Below are 14,823 nucleotides of genomic sequence, written 5' to 3' on the forward strand. Positions count from 1 at the left end.
AGTTTCCAGACAGAGCTAAATATAAACTTAAAGACTTTCTCCAAACCTTCATACTTAGTAAATTTGCTAGTTTTTTTGTGTATAGTAACTGGGCGGGGTGATGCAGGATGCTGGCAGCACAGAATCACAGCTAGGGCTTGGAGGAACTTGAAGTTGGTTTGCACTATTTTGCCAATAGGAAGACTGTGAATTGGTAGATCAGTACTCCACCCCCAACCTCAAGTTTCAGTAAGGTTGTCTTTATGTTATGTGATTCAGTTCAAGGTCTAGATAGTTTAGAGATTATCAGCTTAAGATGGGACCTATTATTTCTACCTTTGATTCTCATGTCTAAGTGAAAGAGTTTTAGATCCTATAACCATGTCTTTTTTTTTTTTTTTTTTTTTTTTTTTTAGAGAGAGACAGAACATGTGTGCACATGTGAAGGTGGTGGTGGGGGAGGAGCTGAGGGAGAGGGAGAAAGAGAATGTTAAGCAGGCTCCATGCTCAGCTTGGACCCCAACATAGACTTGATCCCACAACCCTGAGATCATGACCTGAGCTGAAATCAAGAGTTGGACACTTAACGGACTGAGCCACCCAGATGCCCCAAATCCTATAACCATGTCTTATAGTTAGTGCTATTCCTTGACTTCTCTTTGATGCCTCTTCTTATGACTCTAGTGTTTTTTAATCTTCTTTTTAAAATGTAATGAGCGTCCTCCCCAAATATTTAGTAATTACAAAGGGAAAAAGAGTAAGTTTGCAGTGAAGAGTTCTGGCAGACACCATCTTAACCAAGCAATCTTGGTTCATATCACCAGGAATATACATGACAGCATGTTCCCCTGATAGGATGCACTAGGAAGGGCACATCAGACAAACCTAAGTTGAAGCACACTCTACAAAACAATTGGTCAGTACCTTTCAAAAGTGTCAAGATCATGAAAGACAAAGAATCAGGAACATTCACAAGTTAAAGAAGACATACAGCTAAATGCAATGTAGGATCCTGGATTGGGTCCTGGAGCCCAAAAAAAAGGACATTAGTGGAAAGAATTAGTAAAAAATAATTTCTGTACTTCAGTTTATATTATTATATGAAGATTAATGTCTTAGTGTGTAATTGTTATGGTATATAAGATATTAACATAAGAATACAGTGTGTGAAGGGTATATGGAAATTCTCTATACTATTTTTGCAACTCTTCTGTAAGTTTAAAACTATCTCAAAATAAAATGTTTTTCTTTTAAATGTGGTGACCCAAATTGGCCTATTCTTTCAATACGGGTTATTAAAAAATTACTCTCCTGAATAAGATAGGAAGAGTATTTCATATGATTGGTATATTTTATTTTTTAGTTCTTTTGTTATTTTTTTAATTTAACTTTAATTTTTAGTTCTTTTTTTATTATGTGTTGAATAGATGTAAAGTTTATAACAAATGTGTAAGTTGTAAAGAGTAACAATAACGTGAACACAAGTGTAGCTTGAAGCTTTCAGTATGCCTTTACCATCCTCCCACCCTCTCCCTAACCTTTATCCTGAATTTTGTACTTTTCATTCTCTTGTTTCTCTTTATAGGTTTACCTTGAAAGTATGTGTCCCTAATGATAGAGTTTTGCATGGGTTTTAACTTTATGTAAGTGGAATATCATAGGTATTCTTTTGCAATTCTCCCCCTAAATATTATATTCCTGAGATTTAATCATGTTGATCTGCTTAACTGTAGTTTGTTCATTTTCACTGCTATGTAGCTTTCCATTGTATGAACATACCACAGGTTACTTCTCTATTCTAGCATTAGTAGCTCTTTTGTTGGTTCCAATTTTGCTGTTATGAAGAATGCTACCGTACACATCCTTGTATATGACATACTATGAGAGTCTCCCTAGGGTGGATACATAAAATAGACTGGCTGGATTATAGGGTAAATGCCCCATCAACTCTATAAGATAAAGCCAAATCGTTTCCAAAGTGGTTGTTCAATTTTTAATACCATCAACAGTATGTAAGTGTTCCACTGGTTCCACTTTTTCTCTAGCACGGTATTATTAGACTTAAAACTTTTTTACCAATTTAGTGGGCATGTATATTAAAATTTTAAAATGTTGCCATTTATTGATTGTCTACTTTGAATCAAGCACTATGGCAGACGTTTTCATACCTTATTTAACTTAATCCTCTCATAATTCTTCTTCTCAGTCACATAATAGAAACCAATGTTGTATTTAGTTTGTAATATGTAATTACCCCCAACTCTCTGTCTCTCTGACAAATTTATTCTTTAGTGGGTCTTTCTCCATCTCTTATCTCCCTAATTTATTTCCTGTTTCTTTTTTTAAAATCTCAGTTTAGAAGAAATTTGAGGGAAGGCTCTCTGGTTTCTGAGTAGTTAATAACTTGCCCCAGCTCACATTGTCATTAGTAGCAGACTGAAATTAAACCTGGTTCTCTAGCTCCCAATCTTTTTCTTCTCTCTTTTCATCTTTTTTTCTCTCTCTCTCTTCCCTGTTTCCTCCCACATTCCATTTCTTCCTCCCTTCCCTCACATTCTTCTCCTCTGAGATTTTTTTGTTTTTCTTTTCCTCCTCTGAGTTTAACAGCTTAAATATACTTTCCAGTTGGCTGCTATGTAATGTGATGTGTGTGCAGAGAATGTCACCAGATTGGCTGAGTTCCTGATTCTAGCTAAATAGTCATTACTCAGGTCCCTGGCTGGCCATTAAGTGCCTTATAACCATTTCACATTCCTAGCTATGCTCCTTGTGTGGATTTGGCCAGACTACCCTCTCAGAGCCACTGATGGCCCTGCAGGGGATGGAGAGAAGCCAGAACTTCAGGACATCCCATCCTTGGCTCTTCTTTCTTGGCAGCTGTAGAAACCCCAAGCCTACTGTGAAGATGTAGGCAACTAATAGTAGGACTAGGCGCCTAGAGAATGGTGATATTAGAGCTGCTAATATTGGTTAGAAAAACGTAGATTTTGTTGACAGAAGAAACAGACATTAGGTTGGGATACAAACCTTGTAGCCAACAAGCACAAATAATTTCGTTTAGCCTGCAAAATATTTAATTTTCTTTCTTTTTCATTTGGATACTTCTATAGGAAGCATTTGATTTCCTGTTGTTTTACATCTAACTGCTGTTAACTTCCTGGCTCCTATTTGAGTTATTTGATGTAACTCTGCCTAGATTACTGAAATATGAATTTTATCCTTGATGAGGTCACTTGGGCCTCGCAGCAGAACTGGAAGATACATTGTTATTCCAAATCACAATTTTCCAGCTAGTTGTGTTGTTTTTGTTGTGCTGTTTCTGATAGCTGAACATCTCTTGGCTGGAAATATCCTTTTACTTAGACTTTACATTTCCCTAAAGATACGAATTTTTTCCCCATCTAATCCTGTTTGGGATGATTAAGATGAAAATAACTATAAAAGTTTCTAGTCTTGGCTTATCCACACTTAGTGACTTGGGAGACCTGAAAGAAATTGATTAAAATCAATATACTTTATTGGCCTTTTCTGGGTTGGGTAAAGACAAAAGAAGACAAAGAAGAGTTTTTCTGTATAGCAAACTCATGGGGTTTCATACAGTATAATTTTCAAAAGGTTAAAAAAACATGACTCATATAAATACAATGAGCAGGTATCAAATATTTAATTCATTAATTAATGAGGTAATCAGTAGTAAGTTAAGACCAGTTCAAATGAAAATGTAGGAGCTAAGTATTTACGGGAAATGTAATAAAGAAAGGTTAAGATAAGATTTCTGAATTATTCATAAAATGAATAGACTTAAAGTGCACAAGTCATAACCTTTGGAGTCATCTTTTTCACCAAACATAAATATTTGTATCTCTATGGGATAAAAATCTACAAGTTAACCCCTACCTACAGAGATATAAAATAGTCCCATCATTAGAAAATTAAAGATGTCAATCCAGAACTGCCCTAAGAGATCACCCAAAAATTCTTTTGCCTATTTCCAATGATCTGTTACAGATAATTTTTTTGACGAAGTGTAGTCATCAGCCTAGACTTGATTGCCAGAAAGTGGAATCTGTTTGCCAAGCTTTGACAATATAATTTTATGATGAGGACATATGAAATGAATTCTAAAATTTAGCATATGTATCTCAGAGGTAGATTATTTTGGATTTCAGAGAACAAGTTCCAAGTTTCTTAAGCACATGTTTCTTAAGCACATGTTTAAGTGAAATGGTATTGGCATGAGAAATTCTTATACTGAATCTTTTTATTTCCTTTACAGAAATTCCATGGAATTAGAGTCGGTACTATTCTGCAATGTCTCTAGTTGAAAGCCAAAGTGAGGACAGACAAAGTGAAGGTAGGTGAACTCAGTAAATACGTAAGTCTCTATGTCATTATTATTGCCTCTAAAAGTAAGTGTGTGTGCATGAGTACACACGCTAATGTACGTATGACAGACAAACAGACTGGCCAATCTATCAGTCAAACCACCAATCTACCAAACAGCTGACCAGGAAAGGAAATATACTTTGCGGAAGTAAATGCTTTGTCCTTACAAGTACAAGCTCCACTGTTTGGTTATCTGAGAGTTCTGATGTGAGTAGTTCCAGTCTCTTATCTTTTATACTTTTATTTCTATTTTTGTTTTATTTTGTACTTTTATTTGGAAGTTCACCAGAAAGGCCTGTTACTTTTCCTCTCCCCACCCTTCACAACTGTCTCCTGCTAAAAAGAAGTGGTCAGTGTGAAAAGAGGTTGCCAAAACAGTAAGGTCATCGTTTGCAGACTCTTTGTGGATAGAGCAAATAGATCTGGCTATGGTATTAGGGAGGATTTCCATACCATTTCCATGCTCTCCTGTGGTGAATCCAAGTACTTAAAGGGAGCTGGGGTAATCACACCCAAGCCTGACATGAGAAAAAGTTGTTTTCTGACATAAAATTTTCAAAAAGGAAGCTAGAATGTAGTTCTGTATTTAGAACTGCCTGACATGAAAAAAAATTTTTTTTTCTGACATAAAATTTTGAAAAAGTAAGCCAGAATGTGGTTCTATATTTAGGCTTCCTTTTGAGGAATGAAGAAGGTGCAGGGAATGAAATTAGGTCACTGATTTCAGGTCACACTAAACCTTCTTTACTTTCTGTCATTGTGCAGTTGTCTGATTCCTGGAGGGAGCTCATTTCAAGGGCACGTAGTTCCATAACGAAGAATTCCATCCCAAGGGCACAGGCTTTAGTTCCAGGAAGAGGAAGTCAGGGACCTCCCAACCGAGGGAAAAACCAGGGAGTCCTTTCCTACTCTCAGAACTGCTAAAGGAAAGAACGCTGGGGAAAACAAATTAACTTACCAATTTCTCCTGCATGTTATGACCAGAAAATATGGAAGAGGAGAATACTTTAGGGAGCAGTAAATTCAAGGCAAAAGAACAATGTGGCAATCATCAATAAAGACTGATTTACTTATTCAACAAATATTTATTGATCACCAAACGAATGCCAGCCACTGTGCTACAAGCTGGCAATACAGTGGCAGCAAAACTGTACAGAATCTCTGCTCTTATAGAAATTATGGTTTAGTGAAGCACAGACTTTAATTAAGTAATAACACATCAAATAATAGCACAGAGAAAGATCAAATTATATCTACAATAAGTGCTGTGAAGTAAAGATCATATGGGGGCATAGTGGTTAAGAGCATGGATTCTGGAACCATACTGTTTAGGTTTGAAACCTAGCTCTGCCACTTACTATGTTATCTTGGGAAAATCTCTTAATTTCTCTATGCTACAGTTTCTCATCTATGAAATCAGGCTAATAATAGTGCTACTTCATAAGTATGTTGTGAGGATTGAATGAAGTAATATTTGTAAAGTACTTACGACAATATCTGGTAATGGTAAACACTAGGTAAATATGTTAAAAAATAATCTAATCTATAGGAGTTTTGATGGTTTTGTTATTGTTGTTCAGGAAGTTAATTAAGAACTTGAACATTTATAAATGGGGGTTATTTCAAAAGTCCAAAGTTTTACCAGTGAAAAATAATTGAAACCACTTTTCCTGGCCTAAACCCCTTTTAGTAGGCGAGGCCTACCTCCTACAGTAGTTATTGCTTGTGCTGTTTTGAGCACTGAGCAGTTAATACTGGTCCATCCAAGATGTTCTTTTAGCTTGAGTCAATAAAATAACAGTGGCAAACCCAGTAATCTGGCTTCTTCCCTTTTCTAGGCTATCAACCTATTCTGGTTGGAAAATTTACAGTACATAGAGTGAATATTGACTGGTTCTAGTGTCTTGCTTATCTTCCCTCTCCTTTCTGTTTTTTACCACTTTCTTAGTTCAGCCATCATTTGAAGTGTGGACTATTACAGTAATCTTTTAAGTCATCATTATATCTGCACTATGTTCCTCTGTAAATCCATCATCTTAATCTTCTGAAATTGCAGGGTTTAATAATATTTTTTTATTGTTATGTTAGTCACCATACTAAGTCACCATCCTTAGTTTTTGATGTAGCATCCATGATTCATTATTTGCGTATAACACCCAGTGCTCCATGCAATATGTGCCCTCCTTACTACCCATCATCGGCCTATCCCAATCCCCCACCCCCCTCCCCTCTGAAGCCCTCAATTTGTTTCTCAGAGTCCATAGTCTCTCGTGGTTCATTCCCCCTTCTGTTTACCCCCCCTTCATTCTTCCCTTCCTTCTCCTACCGATCTTCCTACTTCTTATGTTCCATAAGTGAGTGAAACTATACGATAATTGTCTTTCTCTGCTTGACTTATTTCGCTTAGCAGTATCTCCTCCAGTCCCGTCTATGTTGCAGCAAATGTTGAGAACTTGTTCTTTTTGATGACTGAGTAATATTCCATTGTATATATGGACCACACCTTCTTAATCCAGTCATCTGTTGAAGGGCATCTCGGCTCCTTCCACGGTTTAGCTATTGTGGACAATGCTGCTATGAACGTTGGGGTGCATATGGCCCTTCTCTTCACTACGTCTGTATCTTTGGGGTAAATACCCAGTAGTGCAATTGCTGGATCATAGGGTAGCTCCGTTTTTAACTTTTTAAGGGACCTCCACACTGTTTTTCAAAGTGGCTGTACCAACTTGCGTTCCCACAAACAATGAATGATCCATGAGAGACTATGGACTCTGGGAAGAAAACGGAGGGCTTCAAGGGGGGTGGGGGGGAATGGGATAGGCTGGTGATGGGTATTAAGGAGGGCACGCATTGCATGGTGCACTGGGTGTTATACGCAAGTAATGAATCATGGAACTTTACATCAAAAACTAGGGATGTACTGTATGGCGACTACATAATATAATTTAAAAAATATTATTATTAAAAAAATAAAATAAAAATAATAGCCTTAATGAGATATAACTTACATGCCATTAAATTACCCTTTTAAGCATACAGTTTAGTGATTTTTAAAATATATTAATGGAATTGTACCACTGTTACCTTAATTTAATTTTAGAACATTTTCATCACCCCAAAAAGAAACCCCATACCTATTAGCAGTCACTCCCAATTCCTGCCTTCTCCAGCCTCTAGCAACCACTAATTTACTTTCTATCTCTTATTGATTTGCTTATACTGGACATGACATAAATAAAATCACAAAATATCTGGCCTTTTGTGACTGGCTTCTTTCACTTAATATTTTCAAGGTTCATGTTGTGGTATGTGTCAGTATTCCATTCCTTTGTAAGGCTGAATACCATTCCAGTGTATGTATATACCACAATTTATCCATTCACCAGTTGATAGACATTTGGGTTGTTTCCACTTTGGGGCTATTATGAACAATACTGCTATAACCATTCATGTATAAGCTTTTGTGTGAACGTATTTCAATTCTTTTGAATCTACAATTCATTTTAAGTCTTACTTCTATCCTATATTGAATTGTTGCTTTACTGTTTTGAATATATCTTGTATGATTCTGCTAAATTGCCTAGCACAGTGCCTACAGAGTTTCCTCTGTTCTGGAAAGTATATATGCATACATTTATATGTAACTACCCTCAAAAAGAAGGGACACAAAGGATATACACCAATCTGTTAATGGTGCTTTCCTTGGGAAAGGGAGAAAGAGGGGAAAGGAAACTATTTTTTCTCTTTATATTTCTGATTTTAGATCTTTCACAGTTAAAATATATTTATGTGTTACTTTGGGTTATTTGAAAAATCATTAAAGGAACAATTGTAATCACAAAGGGAAAGAAGTTGGAGAAACTAAAAAGGAAAGGACAAAGAAGAAAAAGGAAAAAATAGGAAGGAGGAGGGGCATAGATACTGTGGCATTTAGAGCAGAAAATTAATCAGAGCTTTAGTAATAGAATCCTACACAATACCACATTTAAACACAAAAAATAGACAAGTATATTGCATAACTCTGTGTGAACATACTACAAACTATTGAATTATACATTTTATTTTAAATAGGTGAATTATATGGTATGTATAGGTAAATAAAGTTATTTAGAATAAAAAAGACATCTATGGGTTTTAGAGTTAGCTTCTAGAATTACGTTTCTTTAGAAAATTTAAAGCAACAATTGAACTAGTTTGTAGGAACTTTTCCTGACCTCAGTAACAGGAGCAGGGTAGCAAGATAAAATACACGATTCCCAATTAAATTTGAATCTCAATAAATGATGAATAATTTTTTAGTATAAATATGTCCCATATAAATATTTGGGACATACTTTGGTTTTGTATTTTTATTTGCTAAATCTGGCAACCCTAAACAAAGGGAATTAAGTTTTGAATCTCTTAGAGTGACATTGCTTCTTTAGTATCACCAGGATTTACTGTTAGATCCAGCTTTGTGTGAATGGCATTTTGTATCTAAATGATGGCCTTTACTATAAGTTTCCCAGCCTCTCGTCTCCTATCTCAAGGAAGGTGTTATGACTGGGAAACCCTTAAAGTGATATCTAGCAGTTCAATCAAGCATGATTAATTTTACCTTTATCACATTGATAAAAAATCATTGGCTCTACTTTTCAAATGATGTCAGAAGGGCAAAGCACCACTCCCAACCTCCATCTATGTGGAGTGATTCAAATGATACTCCTGTCAGCTTCTCTCTTGAGAGGAGAGGGAAGAAACCAAAGGTCTCCAACAAGAATAGTGGGTAGGACCTTTAGTTTTGTTTTGGGGTTTTGTTTTGTTAAGATTTATTTATTTATTTTAGAGATTGAGAGAGCGCTAGTGGGGAAAGGGGCAGAGGGACAGGGACAGGGAGAGAGAGATAATTGCAAGCAAACTCCCTCCTGACCACTGAAACCAGCACAGGGCTTTGCCTCATGGCCCTGAGATCCTGACCTGAGTCAAAATCAAGAGTCAGCCTCTAACCAACGGCAGGGCCTACAGGGCCGCGCAATTGCGTAGGCAAGGCAGGCAGAGCCGGAGAAGCGCCACCAGGTCCACGGTCGGTCCATGCCGCCCACATTCCCTGGCCCCGCCCCTGCACAGTGTCCCCCACCACTGCCGCCATGGGAGTGCAGGTGGAGATCATCTCCCCCAGAGACTGGCGCACCTTCCCGAAGGGTGGCCGGACCTGCGTGGTGCGCTACACGGGGATGCTTGGAGACGGAAAGAAATTTGACTCTTCCAGGGACAGGAGCAAGCCCTTTAGGTTTATGCTAGGCAAGCAGGAGATGATCCGAGGCTGGGAAGAAAGGGTTGCCCAGATGAGTGTGGGTCAGAAAGCCAAACTGACCAGCTCCCCAGACTACATGCCTACGGTGCTACCAGGCACCCAGGCATCATCCCGCCAAATGCCACTCTCATCTTTGATGTGGAGATTCTGAAACTGGAATGACAGGAATGGCCTCCTCCCGGAGCTCTCCATTCTTGGATGTGCCATGGAGGGATGTGGCGCCTCCACATGCGCGCACGTGAATCCGTATGGAGCTTTTCCTGATGTTCCACCAACGCTCTTCGTATAAACATCGACATCGACCCTGACTGAATGTGTTCTGTCACCCGGCTTTGCTCTTTCCCTTTCTCCCGGATGTGTGTTGACATAAACTGTATGCCATAAACTCCAAATTACTCATGTTAATTTATTTTTGTTTTGGGTTGAAGGTTCAGTTTCAGTCTTTTGAATCTAGGTTTCCACTTAAGTATTAGTCAGGTATTAACAGCACAAGTAATGGGTTAACTTTAGAATAGGAATTGGTATGGGGGGTGCAAGAATCTTTATTTTTTGGATGAAATTTTAACGTATTATATATTAAACATTCTTGCTGCTGTGCTGCAAATCCATAGCAGATTTGAGGCGCTGTCGAGGCTGAGGGCTGAATTACTCTCCCAGGTGAGAGAGGTCCTTGGGTTGAATTAAAAGCCCTACCTAACCTGAAGTGGGGAGGGGGAGAGCCTTTGCCTCCACTGCCCTGCCCCAGACTCCCCTTAAACCCTATGCCTTTTGAAGGCAGATGGTTCTCACAGCGATGTTGGACACTACAGGTTATCTGTCCCCAAGCCAGCCTGGACCTCCAAAACCTTCGTGGCCTGGCTCTTTTTTTTTTTTTTGTCCCCATTCTGTGGTATTTCCAACAGATATTCAGGACTTTTGTAATCTCATAGCTGTCCAAGTCCACTTCCCAAATTTTAAGAACTTTAATCAAAAGTTTAAATTTAAGGTGCTGTTTGTAGATACTTAACACCCGACGAAAGCCCCGCCATCATGACAAACCCTTGAGTGTTGTCTTGAGAAAACGGTGCTGATCATCACAGCTGTCCTGTGTAGTGATTAGGTGAAAGAAATTATTGCTGCCTACCCCCCACCCCACCTCCCTGCACTATATATGAGTTTCAAGTTTTATTATTGCAATAAAAGTGCTTTATGCTGGCTTTTCTCAAAAAAAAAAAAAAAAAAGTCAGACACCTAACTGAGCCACCCAGGAGCCCCCCCTTTAGTTTTGATCATGTCCTGAATGGTGCCAACTGACCGATCTTCTGTGGCACCCTATTAGGATTTGGTGGGTGTTTTATTTTGTTTTGTTTGCTTTTATTAATATTTTGGTTTTCAATTTGTTTTATTACCATTTTATTTTCTTTTATTACTATTTTGATTGTCCTTTGAGCGATTCTAGTCTTGTTTCTTCTCAACTTGGACAGGAGAGTTAGTGAAGTTATGGAGGTGATGAGCAGAGGTAACAGAAGAGCTATAGTAGCTCAAAAACTGGACTTTTCATGACATTCAAGACTTTAGTGAGTTTTCTCTCCAGATTCTTTTTTTTAATTGAAAATAAATTTGATTTTATTTTTAAACTTTCAAAAAATTACAAGTACAGCACAAAGAATATCCATAATCTCCTCATCCAGATTCCTAATTGCTAGTATCTTGTCATATTTGCTTCATCTGTATATATGTGTGTGTACATACTATATATATTATATTTATATATATTTATTATATATATAATAATTAGTTGTTTTCTGAGCCTTGGAGCCTTTTTTCAGATTTTACTTATTTATTTGAGAGAGAGAGCATGAGCAGTGGTGGGGGGGGGGGAGAAGAAGAGGGAGAAGCAGACTCCCCGCTGAGCCGAAGCCCAACTTGGGGCTTGATCCCAGGACCCTGGGATCATGACTTCAGCCAAAGGCAGATGCTTAACTGACTGAGCCAGCCAGGTGTCCCATTTTCTGAGCCTTTTGAGAACAGATTGCATCCATGATATCTCATCACCCCTAAATTACTTGAGTGTATATTTCTCCGCATCGAGGACATTTTGCTGCTTTAACTACCATATAACCCTCCAAGTTAGGAAGTCAGCATTAATATAAAACCATCATTCAATTAATAGATTCTTGTACCCCCCATGTCACCTCCATTTAAATTTCACCAACTTCTCGGGGCGCCTGGGTGGCTCAGTCAGTTGAGCTTCTGCCTTTGGCTTGGGTCATGATCCCGGGGTCCTGGGTCAAGTCCCATATCGAGATCCCTGCTTCTCCCTCTACCCCTACCCCTGCTTGTGCTCTCAATCTCACTCTCTCTCAAATAAATGAAATATTAAAAAAAAATGTTGAGGACATGAAAGTCAGGGAAAAATAGAGAACAGCCTCCTGGAGGAGGTTGAAGAGATAACAGGAGCATGTGTTACTGGAAGGGATAGCATGCCAGAAAGGAAGAAGAGACATTGTTAAAGAAGGTGAAATTTATTTTATTTTATTTTTTTTTAAAGCTTTTATATATTTATTTGACAGAGAGACAGGCAGCAAGAGAGGAAACACAAGCAGGGGGAATGGGAAAGAAAGAAGCAGGCTCCCAGTGGAGGAGCCTGATGTGGGGCTCGGTCCCAAAACGCTGGGATCACGCCCTGAGCCGAAGGCAGACACATAACGACTGAGCCACCCAGGCGCCCCGAGAAGTTGGTGAAATTTAAATGGAGGTGACATGGGGGGTACAAGAATCTATTAATTGAATGATGGTTTTATATTAATGCTGACTTCCTAACTTGGAGGGTTATATGGTAGTTAAAGCAGCAAAATGTCCTCGATGCGGAGAAATATACACTCAAGTATTTAGGGGTGATGAGATATCATGGATGCAATCTGTTCTCAAAAGGCTCAGAAAATGGAACACCTGGGTGGCTCAGTTGGTTAAGTGTCTGCCTTTGGCTCAGGTCATGATCCCAGGGTCCTGGGATCAAGCCCCGAGTTGGCCTCCCTGCTCAGCGGGGACTCTGCTTCTCCTTTGCTTTCTTTCGCTATCTCTGTCTCTCTCTCTCTCAAATAAATAAATAAAATCTTAAAAAAGAAAGAAGGAAGGAAGGAAGGAAGGAAAGAAGAAAGGAAAGAAAGATCAATCAACAAAGAATTAGCTGAGATTTCTCTTTCAGCCCAGCTGTTCTGTGAATATGTAGATAATCCCACAAGGAGGAGGGGATTATCCTCCATTGGAGGGGTTTAGACAGAAATCTAACCACAGCTTAACAAAACATATTTTTAAACATTCACTTGTGTGCTTTTTCATTCGATGAATTTTTATTAAATCCAAGGCCTAATGCTGAACTAAGTAGTAGGATACAGAGATTTAAAGAAAAAAAAAAAGGAAAGATGGGGTCTCTACCATTACGTAGCTCTTTGTTTAGTGGGAGAAGGTGGTATTATGAATAAATATGATAAGTGAGCTAAATGTAAACCATGAAACATAGTGGTGGATAGACTAAACCTAAAACATAATGAAGTGGTGATGAGAAAACAACTGAGTTACTGTTTATTCTGCAGGACTGCAGGCCCTGGCCTTGTGGTGACTCTCTTCTATATCATTTAGGTATTCTACTTACCATTCCTTAGATGGAAATACCATTTGTTGGCCTAAATTCCAGGTATCTTAGAGATGCAGTCTGGGAAGAGGAAATAGAAATTTGTGTGTGTGTACCCAAGACTGAAAGTCATATGGTTAGCTGAATCTACTAGTAGCTATCATGTTTCAGATTATACTATTTGGCTACAAAGGGATAAATTGTGATCATTTGGAATCTAAGAAATTCCAGTATTCCTAAAGTAAACTGATGCTAACTAATCTGACCAGAAATTACAGAAATTGGCTGATTATCCTTTCTCTGGCAGCTATCCTCACTTTTTAGAAATGGGAAAATTTTAGCCACATGCATTAGGTGACTTGGGTGAAATGACCTAGGCCTGTTGATCTAGAATGACAACAAGGGGTCATTGCTGAGTTTCTCCCACTAGCACGTGGGCTTAATTGAGTTGGGAGTCTGCTGGTGTAAGGAGAGAGGGCCTGACTAATCTACTAGAGACTTGTACTCCTAAAAATCATCTCACTGCTTTTCTTGCTTAGCTGGAAAATTCCATTTGTGATTGAGTTCCCAGTATGAGCAAGGAGATATTTGCTGAGATCCTCCTAAGCTTGCTTGCCACCTGATCAACAACCTTCTTCCCTTTTTCTCCCTTCCTCTTCCTTCCTCCTCGTTACTTATTTTTCAGTGTGCCTCTTTCTCTAGTTCCCTCTTACAGAGCTCATTTTCCTTTTTAGTTTCTGCAATTTCCTTGTCTAGGCTAACCTCCAATCTTCCCTACCTTTAACCCTTAAAATCTGAGATTGGATTACATCAAGATTGCGTAAGAGCTAAGTTTTTCACCCTGGCATTCGAATCAAAATACTAAGAACACTGTTAGACAGAGGCTTCTCCTATTTTGACACTTCTACTACCATCCCACCAATGGCTTGAGTAGAGTTCCCCTCACTAGACTGTGGCTTTTGTACCCCGCCTTCTCTACTGACTAGATTAGCTTTATACATCCACAGAAGTTAGCTGGAAGTTCAAAAGGGAGCATGGGGCTCCCTGCTCAATGGGGAGTCTGCTTCTTTCTCTCCCTCTACTTGCCGTATCCCCCTCCGTCAAATAAATAAATAAATAAAACCTTAAAAAAAAAAAGAATTGTTCTAAAATGATGCTTTGTATGCCTTAATTTGTTAATCCTCACAATAATCTTATGAGTAGGTATTATTATCGTTTCAATTTACAGATGAACCTCTCAGAGAGGTTAAGTAACTTCCTCAAGGCTACATAGCTGTTAAGTGGAGAACTGAGATTTGAAACCTGTCAGCCTGACTCAGTTGCTCATGTTATTAACCACTGTTGGAGGCTACCACAGCTTTAACTCTAAGTCCACTGCACATTTTATAATACCAAGTTGCCTTGCTTCACCAAGATGTCTGACCCTTTCAGTTCAATTATTCTACCACCCACAGTCCAGCTCTCATCTCAACACAGGTCCCTTTGAAACCAGGCCTTCACTCAATAGGCTGTAGATTCAAGCCTTAGTTAACAAAGATGGATGCATTTTCCA

The 14,823-nt window shown here is 38.6% G+C and overlaps 1 protein-coding gene and 1 pseudogene across 1 annotated transcript in view; both read left to right on the forward strand.

Annotated features, from left to right (window-relative positions):
• The first annotated feature begins 4,272 nt into the window (after positions 1-4,272).
• The window catches only part of LOC121103146 (phospholipid-transporting ATPase FetA-like), a 41,779-nt gene continuing 31,228 nt past the window's right edge, over positions 4,273-14,823 (forward strand). Inside the window, exon 1 of the mRNA XM_040632327.1 lies at positions 4,273-4,333. Coding sequence (XP_040488261.1) covers positions 4,291-4,333 — 43 coding nt within the window. The 5' untranslated portion in view covers positions 4,273-4,290. The remainder of the gene's footprint in view (positions 4,334-14,823) is intronic.
• On the forward strand, positions 9,489-9,864 carry LOC103667073 (annotated as a pseudogene).

This window comes from Ursus maritimus, unplaced genomic scaffold, assembly GCF_017311325.1.
Source record: "Ursus maritimus isolate PB19 unplaced genomic scaffold, ASM1731132v1 scaffold_17, whole genome shotgun sequence".
NCBI classification, from domain to species: Eukaryota; Metazoa; Chordata; class Mammalia; order Carnivora; family Ursidae; genus Ursus; species Ursus maritimus.